The sequence below is a fragment of the Cololabis saira genome, chromosome 21 (genome assembly GCF_033807715.1).
Source record: "Cololabis saira isolate AMF1-May2022 chromosome 21, fColSai1.1, whole genome shotgun sequence".
NCBI classification, from domain to species: domain Eukaryota; kingdom Metazoa; phylum Chordata; class Actinopteri; order Beloniformes; family Belonidae; genus Cololabis; species Cololabis saira.
In genome coordinates this window covers 566316-578489 of record NC_084607.1, presented here as the reverse complement: position 1 = coordinate 578489, position 12174 = coordinate 566316, and the positions used below count along the sequence as shown (strand labels likewise).

The 12174-nt window shown below is 45.8% G+C and overlaps 1 protein-coding gene across 3 annotated transcripts; it reads right to left on the bottom strand.

Annotated features, from left to right (window-relative positions):
• On the bottom strand, positions 1–11776 carry abi3a (ABI family, member 3a). Of its 3 annotated transcripts, XM_061711408.1 has the most exons (12): positions 11660–11776; positions 10559–10784; positions 9181–9351; positions 8310–8486; positions 6238–6296; positions 4911–5003; positions 4497–4786; positions 3662–3772; positions 3318–3470; positions 2107–2247; positions 1430–1630; positions 1–337 (listed from the first exon to the last, which is right to left on the bottom strand). In XM_061711408.1, the coding sequence occupies exons 2-12, from the start codon at positions 10688–10690 to the stop codon at positions 171–173; spliced, it is 1695 nt and encodes a 564-aa protein (XP_061567392.1). In that variant the 5' UTR covers positions 10691–10784; positions 11660–11776; the 3' UTR covers positions 1–170. The 3 variants fall into 3 exon arrangements, with proteins under 3 accessions (XP_061567392.1, XP_061567393.1, XP_061567394.1); XM_061711409.1 differs by lacking the exons at positions 10559–10784; positions 11660–11776 and adding an exon at positions 10420–10484; XM_061711410.1 differs by lacking the exons at positions 2107–2247; positions 3318–3470.
• Positions 11777–12174: the final 398 nt, after the last annotated feature.

The following is a 12174-nucleotide window of genomic DNA, read 5'->3' as shown; positions in this document are numbered from 1 at the left end:
GTGGTTTCAGTAAAATAAACTTTATTTCTGTTATTAATTACAACAACTCGACTCCTTCCAGGTGAGTGAATCCATGAATCTAGACTTTTTAATCGTGAGTTTTATCTATTAAATCATTCTAAACGTATCCCGGGTGCTGATTGGAGAGGCGTTTCCACGGCGACGGCGGCTCAGCCCGTCCACGATTGAACGAAGTTGTTTGGGAAGAATCCGCGCCGGCCCTTTAAGAAGCCCTCGGACCAGCCGTCGTCATGGCGATGCGTCAGGAAGATGACGTCGCCCTCGGCGATGGACAGGTCATCCGGTTTGGAAGCTACGTAGCCGTGCAGCACTACGACTGGACGGAGACAGGAAGTGATGACAGGAAGTGATGTCAGGAAGTGATGACAGGAAGTGATGACAGGAAGTGATGACAGGAAGTGATGACATGAGGATATGAGGACATGATGACATGATGAAAAAGTCGAAATTTTGAGGAAAAAGTCGAAATTTTGAGAAAAAGTTGAAATTTTGAGAAAAAAGTCGAAATTTTGAGGAAAAAACGCATGAACGCACGAAAAAACTCACGAAAGAACGCACGAAAAAACGCACGAACGCACGCAAAAACGCACAAACGCACGGAAAAACGCACGAAAAAACGCACGCAAAACGCACGCAGGCACGAAAAAACGCACGAACGCACGAAAAAAAACGCACGCAAAACGCACGCACGCACGAAAAAACGCACGAAAAAACGCACGAAAAAACGCATTATTTTGCTTTCCAAGATGGCCGACGATGTTGGACGCGACTGCGCATGTGTGACTCAAATCGGGTAGGGACTCAAATAAGGTAGTGACAATGACAGGAAGTGATGACAGGAAGTGATGTCAGGAAGTGATGACAGTGATGACATGACATGATGAAAAAGTTGAAATTTTGAGAAAAAAGTCGAAATTTTGAGGAAAAAGTTGAAATTTTGAGAAAAAAGTAGAAATTTTGAGGAAAAAGTAGAAATTTTGAGGAAAAAGTAGAAATTTTGAGGAAAAAACGCACGAACGCACGAAAAAACGCACGCAAAACGCACGAAAAAACGCACGCAAAACGCACAAAAAAACGCACAAAAAAACGCACGAACGCACGAAAAAACGCACGAAAAAACGCACGCAAAAACGCACACAAAAACGCACGAAAAAACGCACGAAAAAACGCACGAAAAAACGCACGAAAAAACGCACGAAAAAACGCACGAACGCATGAAAAAACGCATTATTTTGCTTTCCAAGATGGCCGACGATGTTGGACGCGACTGCGCATGTGTCACTCAAATAAGGTAGTGACAATGACAGGAAGTGATGACAGGAAGTGATGACAGTGATGTCACTGTAGTAGCAGTAACAGCTTTACTAGCAGGAAGTAGCGGTAACAGTATAAATATCAGTAAAAGTACCTTTCTCCAGGAACTCCGGGGGGACGTCCGTGTCGTAATCCACCGGGGGGGGGAGGGGCGGCATGATGTCATCAAACCCCGCCCCTGGCGGCATGATGTCATCAAACCCCGCCCCTGGCGGCATGATGTCATCAAACCCCGCCCCTGGCGGCATGATGTCATCAAACCCCAGGAAAGGGGGCGGGGCTGGAATCTCCAGATCTAAGAGTGACAGGGCCATTAGCCAATCAGGTTAAAGGGGCGGAGCTTCAGGCACTGGATTTGTAGCTGCAATATTTCTATTAGGAGAGTAAAACTTGTACTTATACCAATCTGTCTACCGGTGTGTGTACTTGTACTACCAGTGTAGTACTTGTACTACCAGCGTAGTACTTGTACTAGCAGGGTGTGTACTTGTACTAGCAGGGTGTGTACTTGTACTAGCAGGGTGTGTACTTGTACTACCAGGGTGTGTACTTGTACTACCAGTGTAGTACTTGTACTACCAGTGTAGTACTTGTACTAGCAGGGTGTGTACTTGTACCACCAGTGCAGTACTTGTACTACCACCATAGTACTTGTACCACCAGTGCAGTACTTGTACTACCACCATAGTACTTGTACTACCACCATAGTACTTGTACTACCACCATAGTACTTGTACCACCAGTGCAGTACTTGTACTACCAGTTTCTCACCCAGGTGCTCCAGGCTAGCCGGTAGCCGCGGTGAGGAAGAGGAGCAGCGACGCAGCAGAGCAGAAGAGGAAGAGGAAGTGGGCGGGGCCTGAGTGGGCGGGGCCAGAGGAGGGGGGTAGGGAGGGGGAGGGGGGATCATGACTGACAGGTGAGACACAGGTGAATTCTGGGAAAACCAAGATGGAGTCAAACATCTGCTGTTATAGACAATCTATCTAACGTCTGTTATAGATAATCTATTAACATCTGTCATACGCTGCGTCCAAAATCCCAAACTAAACAGTAAATACAAAAAAGTAAACTTAAATTCAGCACAGTGTTACCATGGTAACAGCAGCACTTCCTGCCGTTGGGAAGGGGAGTTGTTACCATGGTAACAGCAGCACTTCCTGTCGTTGGGAGGGGAGTTGTTACCATGGTAACAGCAGCACTTCCTGCCGTTGGGAAGGGGAGTTGTTACCATGGTAACAGCAGCACTTCCTGCCGTTGGGAGGGGAGTTGTTACCATGGTAACAGCAGCACTTCCTGCCGTTGGGAGGGGGAGTTGTTACCATGGTAACAGCAGCACTTCCTGCCGTTGGGAGGGGGGGTTGTTACCATGGTAACAGCAGCACTTCCTGCCGTTGGGAAGGGGAGTTGTTACCATGGTAACAGCAGCACTTCCTGCCGTTGGGAAGGGGAGTTGTTACCATGGTAACAGCAGCACTTCCTGCCGTTGGGAAGGGGAGTTGTTACCATGGTAACAGCAGCACTTCCTGCCGTTGGGAGGGGGAGTTGTTACCATGGTAACAGCAGCACTTCCTGCCCTTGGGAGGGGGAGTTGTTACCATGGTAACAGCAGCACTTCCTGCCGTTGGGAGGGGGAGTTGTCAAGATGACATTATATAATATTAAAATATACCAATATTATAATATTAATATTATATAATAATATTAATATACTTAATATTATACTTATGACATATACGTATCACTTAGCAACCAAATGAGTATGGATAGTACATACTAGAGTATGGATAGTACATACTATAGAGTACATACTAAAAAATCTCACATGCTGTTTTTGCTGCTCGTTAGGAGGAAGGAGGGAATAATCTATTCAGTCCTGGGAAACTCAACAGTATTCTCAACTATTAACCTGTATTTTATAGATTTTAACCACATGTTCTGTCTCCTGCCTCCTGATTGGCCGCCAGCCCGGAGCAGCTTACGTGATTGGACGGCGGGCAGGAAGAGGGAGTGGGCGTGGCTTCGGCGGCGGGAGGCGGGGCCTGATCGGACCCTCAGGGAGGCGGAGCGAGCGGCGGGCGGCGAGCCGCGGCGGCGGCTCCTCCGGGGCTGCAGCGCCGCTGAAGCAGAGCATGCTGGGAAAAAACAAGCAGCATTTTCAGCAGCAGAAGCAGAGCATGCTGGGAAAAAACAAGCAGCATTTTCAGCAGCAGAAGCAGAGCATGCTGGGAAAAACAGAGCATGCTGGGAAAAAACAGGAGCAGCATTTTCAGCAGCAGAAGAAGAAGAGCAGCGCTCTGGCGCTCGGCCAATCAGAGAACAGTACCGTCTACGTCCTGGACTGGAGGGGGCGGGGCCAGCGGCGGAGGGGGCGGGGCCAGCAGCTCGTCATCAGGGAGGGGAGGGGGAGGAGGGAGGAGCCCGTTCTCCTCCACCACTGAGGAGAGAGAGAGAGAGGAGTGATGTCATCAAGCCAATCAGAGGCTGCCGTGTGACGAGGCTTAGATGTTGTCAGAGTGATCATCTCTCCGCCGTCACAATCTGTGGGGGCTCAAACCAGCGACACGTAAACGTCCCGGAGAATTTTTAATAGGGCTTTATTGTCAAGTTGCATTCTGGGACGCGGTGGCCATGTTGGCAGCCTTGTGAGTGTAAACAAACAGCAGTGTAGTAGCAGCAAGTGAACAGACGGAACGCAAAAAAAAACATGTTTAAATGTCAGAAAGGAACTGGAATTTAGCGGGAACCTTAAACAAGGAAGCTAGGGACCGGAATATGGAGTAAATAATGATTATTAATGGTTTGGATTTATTTTGAAACATGCTTTTATTTTGAAACGTGCTTTTACTTTGAAACGTGCTTTTATTTTGAAACATGCTTTTATTCAGATACGTGCTTTTATTCTGAAACGTGCGTTTATTGTGAAACGTGCGTTTATTTTGAAACATGATTTTACTTTGAAAACTGGTTTTATTTTGAAACGTGCTTTTATTTTGAAACGTGCTTTCATTCTGAAACGTGTTTTTACTTTGAAACGTGCTTTTATTTGGAAACGTGCTTTTATTCTGAAATGTGCTTGTATTCTGAAACGTGCTTTTATTCTGAAATGTGCTTGTATTCTGAAACGTGCTTTTATTCTGAAAGTGCTCTTATTTCCTCACCTGTCTCCAGTCCCAGGTTTGGGGGCGGAGCCGGAGCCGGAGGGCTCTGATTGGCCGTTGAAGGAGGGGGAGGCGGAGGAGGAGGGGGCGGGGCCAACATCCCTCCCGACGAATCAGGAGGAGGAGGAGGAGGAGGGGGCGGGGCCGAGGAGGAAGTGACATCATCATCACTGGTCAGCGGTGGAGGGGGCGGGGCTTCGTCCAGCAGGGAGGTGATGATGTCACAGTCGGGCGGAGCCTGCCAGGTGGGCGGGATTGTGGGCGGAGCCACGGGCTTCCCGAAGCTGGAGCTGAGGAGGAAGAGGATGAATGGATGAATGGATGAATGGATGAATGGATTAATGGATTAATGGATGAATGGATGAATGAAGGGCATGTGACCCGCTGTCTGAGTGCGCTCACACCGGTCCTCACCTGCCACCAGGAGCTACCGTGCCACCAGGGGGGGCCACCGGGCCACCAGGGGGGGCTACAGGACACTGGACCGGTTCTGGGTTCTTGTTGGACCTGGAACAGGAATTACAGAAAAATACTGATGAAATGATAATAAACCAGAAGAATAAACCAGTCTGTTTGATCCTGAATGATATTTGTGAGGACTGTAGTACATAATAATGTACTACAGTATGAAGCTAGAGGGTTGAAATTTTGAGAAAAAAGTCAAAAATTTGAGAAAAAAGTCGAGAAAAAAGTTGAAATTTTGAGAAAAAAGTCGAAATGTCGAAAACGCACGAAAGAATGAACGCACAAAAAAACGCACGCTCGCACGCAAAACGCATGCACGCAAAAATGCACGCACGAACGAACGCACGAAAAAACGCACGCTCACACGCAAAACGCACGCACGCAAAAATGCACGCATGGACGCACGCACGAACGAACGCACTTAAAAACACACGCACGAAAAAACGCACGCTCGCACGCTTAACGCACGCACGCAAAAATGCACGCATGGATGCACGCACGAACGAACGCACGAAAAAACGCACGCACGAAAAAACGCACGCTCGCATGCAAAACGCATGCACGCACACAAGCACGCACGAACTCACTTAAAAATGCACGCCCGCACGCACGAAAAAACGCACGCTCGCACGCAAAACGCACGCACGCAAAAATGCACGCATGGACGCATGCACGAATGAACGCACTTAAAAACGCACGCCCGCACGCACGAAAAAACGCACGCTCGCACGCTAAACACACGCACGCAAAAATGCACGCACGAACGAACGCACGAAAAAACGCACGCACGAAAAAACGCACGCTCGCACGCAAAACGCACGCACGCAAAAATGCACGCATGGACGCACGCACGCACGCACGCACGAACGAACTCACTTAAAAATGCACGCCCGCACGCACGAAAAAACGCACGCTGGCACGCAAAACGCACGCACGCAAAAATGCATGCATGGACGCACGCACGAACGAAGGCACGAAAAAACGCATGCGAAGTTGGACCTGGACCTGGTCTAGACCTTGTTTAGACCTGGTCCAGACCTGGACCTGGACCTGGACCTGGTCTAGACCTTGTTTAGACCTGGTCCAGACCTGGACCTGGACCTGGACCTGGTCTAAAGTCTGGACTCCAGAACCCCCTGAACCGTGGGAGACAGCAGAAGTTGGACTTAGACCTGGACCTGGAACTGGTCTAAAATCTAGACCTGGTCCAGACCAGGACCTGGACCTGGACTACAGAACCCCCTGAACCGTGGGAGACAGAAAAGTTGGCAGAAACCTGACGGAGGCTCCGTGTTTCCGGATGGTTCCGGCTTTGTCCGGCTGTTTCCCGGCAACCTGGAGGTGAAGAGGGGAGATGGGGGAGACGGGGGGAGATGGGGGTACAGGAGGGGGACAGAGAGAAGGGATGAATGAGGGGACGGGGGGACGGGGGGCAGAGATAGAGAGAAGGGTGAATGAATGAATGAAAGGCTCATTAAAGCCTCAACAGATTCCAAACAGATTCCCAGCAGGTTCCCACGCTCCACTAAGGCACCGGACCGTGTTTGTCGGGGAGACGGTTCCTGCTCAACTAGTTCTGGTGCAGAGACACCGGTCCCTGAACTGGTCCTGAACCAGGGTTTATAAACTAAAGTCCCGTATTGAGCTGAAAAGTGAAGAACTTTGTCCCGTTTTACTGAGAGAGTCAAACAATAGTCATAAAACTCCAATAGAAAATGTCACTGAGCTGTTGAGTTCATTTATGTTTTTCTGTTTTACTCCAACTGTAGCTGCAGTCGTGGCCTTTGAGGCTTAAATACGTTTACAAGTTTATACAGACTTTCTGTTTGCACTTTTGTTATTGCACTAAAAATGTGCTACTATTACAGAATGGATGTTCTGCTTCTTTCTATTGTTTTATATTAATTTATATATTTTTAAGTTAAGCAGGACAGGTTTCCGTTTAAGAAAGATACTTATTTTATTCAGTTCGTGTTGTTATTTTGTATTAAAGTGAATTGCTGGATAATAATTACTTTTCCACGTGTTCATGGCTTCAAAAATATGTTTTAATTCAATCCAGGTGGAACCGGTCCTGGAACCGTGAGTTTAAACGTCTGAAAGTGCTTGTTGCCTTTGAAAATCAGGAAATCAGAAAACCCAAAACAGGAAGTGAAAAGTGACGTGTCACGGTTGAGTTCCCGTTTCCACGACGGCGGCGGCGGCTCTGAGTTAGCGTTAGCGTCTCCTGACTCTGGGCTCGGGGCGTTAGCTCTAATGCTAAAGAGCAACGTGCTGCTGCTGCGGTTCCTGCTACTTCCTGTTGCAACCGCAGCTTCACTTCTGCTTTCCGGCGCTAACGCTGCTCTAAAGCTGCTCTAACGCTGCTCTCAGCAGAACAAACCACCTGAACGTTCCTGCTCTAAAACTCAGCAACTCTTCTAAACCAAACCAAGTTACTCAGAGTTAAACTGCACAGAAATCCTCCCTGAAACCAACCAGCTAAGACCGGAGACAGATATGAACAAACCACCTTAACCTGCTCTAAAACCACGTTTATTATATATATACAGTGCCCAGCATAAATGAGTACACCCCCTTTGAAAAGTAACATTTTATACAATATCTCATTGAAAACAAACAACATTTCCAAGATGTGCACAGGTTACGTTTAATACAGCATCTGTTCAACTTTTGACTTAAAACAAAGGTTAATAATATAACTCAGATGCCATATTTTCCTTTTTTAGTCAAATTAGTGTGGTGCAAAAATGAGTACACCCCACAAGAAAAACTACTAAATTTAGTACATTTAGTACTTTGTATGGCCTCCATTATTTTTAATGACAGCTTCAAGTCTCATGGGCATGGAATGCACAAGTTGGCGACATTTGGCAACATCAATCTTTTTCCATTCTTCTACAATGACCTCTTTCAGAGATTGGATGTTGGATGGAGAGTGATGCTCAACCTGTCTCTTTAGAATTCCCCAAAGATGTTCAATTGGGTTCAGATCAGGTGACATACTTGGCCACGGAATCACTCTCACCATGTTCCTTTTCAGAAAGCCAGCAGTGGCTTTAGATGTGTGCTTAGGATCATTGTCGTGTTGGAAAAGGGCACGACGACCAAGGGCAAGAAGTGATGGAAGCATCTTAGTTTTCAGTATAGAGCAGTACATTTCTGAATTCATGATGCCATCAATGAAATGCAGCTCCCCAACACCAGCAGCACTCATGCAGCCCCACATAAGGACACTACCCCCTCCATGTTTCACTGTGGGCACCATGCACTTTTCTTTTCATTTCTGTTGGAAACGAGCGTTTCCAACAGAAATGATTAGTAGTAGTAGTTTGAGTTTGGTCCTACCTTCATGCCGTGGCCCAGCTCGTCCAGCTGCTGGTAGCTGATTGGCCGGCGGCTGTAAGGTGGGCGGGGCGTCGGGCTGGCCGGAGGAATCACCTTGTGGCCGCGCGGAACTCTCCGCACCGCCGTGAAGACGCCGATCTCCCGCCGGGAAACCTTCTCCTTGTGCATCTCCACCGTCTGGGGAGACGAGTAAGAACCGGTTACCGGGCTTCAGGTTGTCATGGTAACGAGATGATCATCATTGCTTTCTCTTCCAATAACGTCTCACATCATTACAACAGTTCAGTTTAAAAGTGCAACAACCTTCTCCCTCTAAATACATCACTGATATTTTTGTCTCTTTGCACATTTATATATTATTGTATATATTATTGTTTTTTCGGGTTTTAGTATTTCTTTTGTACATTGCTATTTTTTTATATTGCTCTTTTTAATTACTTAGCTATTTATTGTTTTTTTTTAGGAGATAATTTTTTTATACCTTTTTCGTACTTTTGTGTATTTTTTGTAAAAATTGTCATTTGTGTGTGTGTGTGTGTGTGTGTGTGTGTTTGCTGCTGCACAAGTGGATTTCCCCTCTGGGGGATAAATAAAGTTTATTCTATTCTATTCCATAGTACTGTCATAAATGGCATACAGAGTGGAAGCAGTACGGTCAGATTCTCTCTTTTTTCTTATATTAAAAAAAAGAATAGAAATAAAAATGAAATAAAACAAAAACAAAAAAACTACATTAGGTGTTTACATGGTCATTTTTACTGATTTTAAATGGGATTTCATTTTAAATCTGAATTAATTCTGAATTAAACTTCGATGTAAACAGAATGGATGAGTCTGCTAGTGGTGCTAGCGGTGCTAGCGTGCTATGTACCTGTCCAATCAGGTTGATGGACGACTCCATGCGGCTCAGCTGATTGGTCTGCGCGTCCAGCAGGCTCAGCACGCTGCTAGCCAGCGTGCTAATCTGGTACGCTACGCTGGCTAGCGACTGCGTGGTGAACTTCTTAGTTTCCTCCAGCGCCGTCAGGCCGGAGTCGCCCGCCTGGGGGAGGGAAACAGGTTAGCCTAGCATGGTAGCATCGGGTTGGTGGGGGAGAGGGGTAGCTTAGCTTAGCATAGTACCGGTCTGGTGGGGGAGAGGGGTAGCTTAGCTTAGCATAGTACCGGTCTGGTGGGGGGAGAGGGGTAGCTTAGCTTAGCATAGTACCGGTCTGGTGGGAGGAGAGGGGTAGCTTAGCATAGTAGCACCGGTCTGGTGGGGGAAAGGGGTTAGCTTAGCTTAGCATAGTACCGGTCTGGTGGGGGAGAGGGGTTAGCTTAGATTAGCATAGTACCGGTCTGGTGGGGGAGAGGGGTTAGCTTAGCTTGGTAGCACCAGTCTGGTGGACACGGGTTAGCTTAGCATAGCATAGCATAGTTTTTTATGATTAGAATTATCTCCCTCCCCCCACCTCACTCCCTTTCCTCTTTTTTTCTCTTTTTTCCCTCTATGTCCCACCCTGCTGCACTTTCTTTTTCGGTTTGGTAAACTGGTACAAACACACATATCACACATTTAGAATAACACGGCACACACACATACAACAGCTTCTCATGCAACATTACCACTTACATATAATGTTACTTTCAATGATTGGATCATGGATAAATTAAAGTTCCTGACTTGGAATGTAAATGGAGCCGGGAACAGGTCGAAGAGACTGAAACGTCTTAATCAGATAAAAACCCTGCAGGCAGACATTGTCCTACTACAAGTAACACACTTAGTTAAAGCTTCAGTAGATGCATTGGCCACGGCACAGTTTCCGCATGTTTTCTCAGCCTGTTACAACTCCAGCCAAAGAGGGCTAGCAATCCTCATTAATAAAAGAGTAAATTTCACTGTAAAGGACACACACATTGACTCAGAGAGTAGATATTTAATACTAGTCTTGCAAATTCAAAGCTTGAATTCATGTATTTCTAATTTATATGGTCCAAATGTCGATGACTCCTCGTTTTTTCACTCTTTTTTCACCTCGTGTGGTAGTACTGGTGTAGTACTAGTACCTGAACATAGTTAGTACAGCAGTACTGGTGTAGTACTGGTGTAGTACTATAGTACTAGTACCTGAACATAGTTGGTACAGCAGTACTCGGCCACCGCCAGCAGGTTCTCGTAGTTTCCCTTCAGGGGTTTCTGGTACTGGTGTGGTGGTACTAGTGTAGTACTGGTGTAGTACTCTAGTGTAGTACTATAGTACTAGTACCTGAACATAGTTGGTGCAGCAGTACTCGGCCACCGCCAGCAGGTTCTCGTAGTTTCCCTTCAGGGCGTTTCTGGAAGTCGGAGCTTCGTCCAGAATCTTCAGGATCTCGTCGTTGAAGTTCTGGTCCTTCATGATCCCGGAGACCTGGACCTGATACCAGACCTAGACCTGGACCTGGACCTGGACCTGGACTGTAAGACCTGGACCTGGAGACCAAGACCTGGACCTGGAGACACAAAAACCAGAACCTGTAAGACCAAGACCTGAGTCCTTTTCCCTGCCTCTCTTCTCCATTACCATTTTTATTTATTATAAATATCTCATAGTTATCATTTTTGTCCATCGTTCCTGTAGTTTCTTGTGCCGGCCCCCCTTTTTTCTCTTTTGTGCGTGTTTGCAGGCCGGAGCCTCAGGAGCTGCGTTCTGGCCTGTGTCCCCCCCCCCCATCCCCGCTCATCCCGCTGCTGCTTCCACCTGCCTATTTTATCATTTTATGCAAATGTAACCCCAAGACAGTATAAAGCAAATAAATATACACAATTTATGCAATTATAACTGAACACTTTAATGTTTTCATACCTTTAAACACATTTAAAGGCAAAAACATGCCATTAGTTATTCTGGTGTCCAACAAAACATTCCTTTTTATTGCAAAAACAACAAAAAAATACCAAAAGTTGTACAATAATGATGAAACAAAAAGCGATCTTTAGACATACAAATCGATTTTTAGGAATGAATATGAGAATAACAACATGTGTAATATCTGTCACCTCACACACATCCTACCTGCTTTCTTGCACTGTTTTTTCGCACAACTTTTATTTTCATTCCAATGTATATACTGTTTATATTTCGTAATCATATTTTTTACTTTTTTACTTTTTTACCCCTCCTTTGCATTTGTGTTAATTTACTGCTGCTGCACAAAAGTGAGTTTCCCCATTGAGGGAGAAATAAATAATAATCTAATCTAATCTAATCGATTTATAATCTGAAAATCGATCTTTTTCAACACAGATCTGGTTAGTATTTAACTTTACTGCCTCATATATATTAAAGTAAATCTAAACATGTTTCCGGTTGTTTCTCTAAACTCACCAGAAGCTGCAGGAGTTGATGGTGAAGAGACTGAAGAAACTTCAGTTTCATCTCTGGTTTAAACTAAAGAAGATCCTCTCTGAGAGAGTGATGTCTCACTCCTTCATCTCTGGTTTCCTCTAAAAAAGATCCTCTCTGAGAGAGTGATGTCTCACTCCTTCATCTCTGGTTTAAACTAAAAAAGATCCTCTCTGAGAGAGTGAGGTCTCACTCCTTCATCTCTGGTTTCCTCTAAAAAAGATCCTCTCTGAGAGAGTGATGTCTCACTCCTTCATCTCTGGTTTAAACTAAAAAAGATCCTCTCTGAAAGAGTGAGGTCTCACTCCTTCAGATCCGGGTTTCCACTCTAAGATCCTCTCTGAGGGTGAGATGTCTCACTCCAAAGATACACATACATACAAAACAATCACAGACCCGATTTTTATCTTACGAAAAAGAGCCATTAGAGTTATAAACAAAGCAGATTATCAAGAACCAACAAACAGATTATTATTCAAATGTGCTTCAATTCAGAT

Coding starts and splice junctions, on each gene's coding strand:
- abi3a (XM_061711408.1), bottom strand. CDS start 10,690: ATGAAGGACCAGAACTTCAACGACGAGATCCTGAAGATTCTGGACGAA. Junction 3,773..4,496: donor AAACCTGGGACTGGAGACAG/GTGAGGAAATAA, acceptor CTCTCTCCTCAG/TGGTGGAGGAGAACGGGCTC. Junction 2,248..3,317: donor CCTGCCCGCCGTCCAATCAC/GTAAGCTGCTCC, acceptor CTCACCTGTCAG/TCATGATCCCCCCTCCCCCT.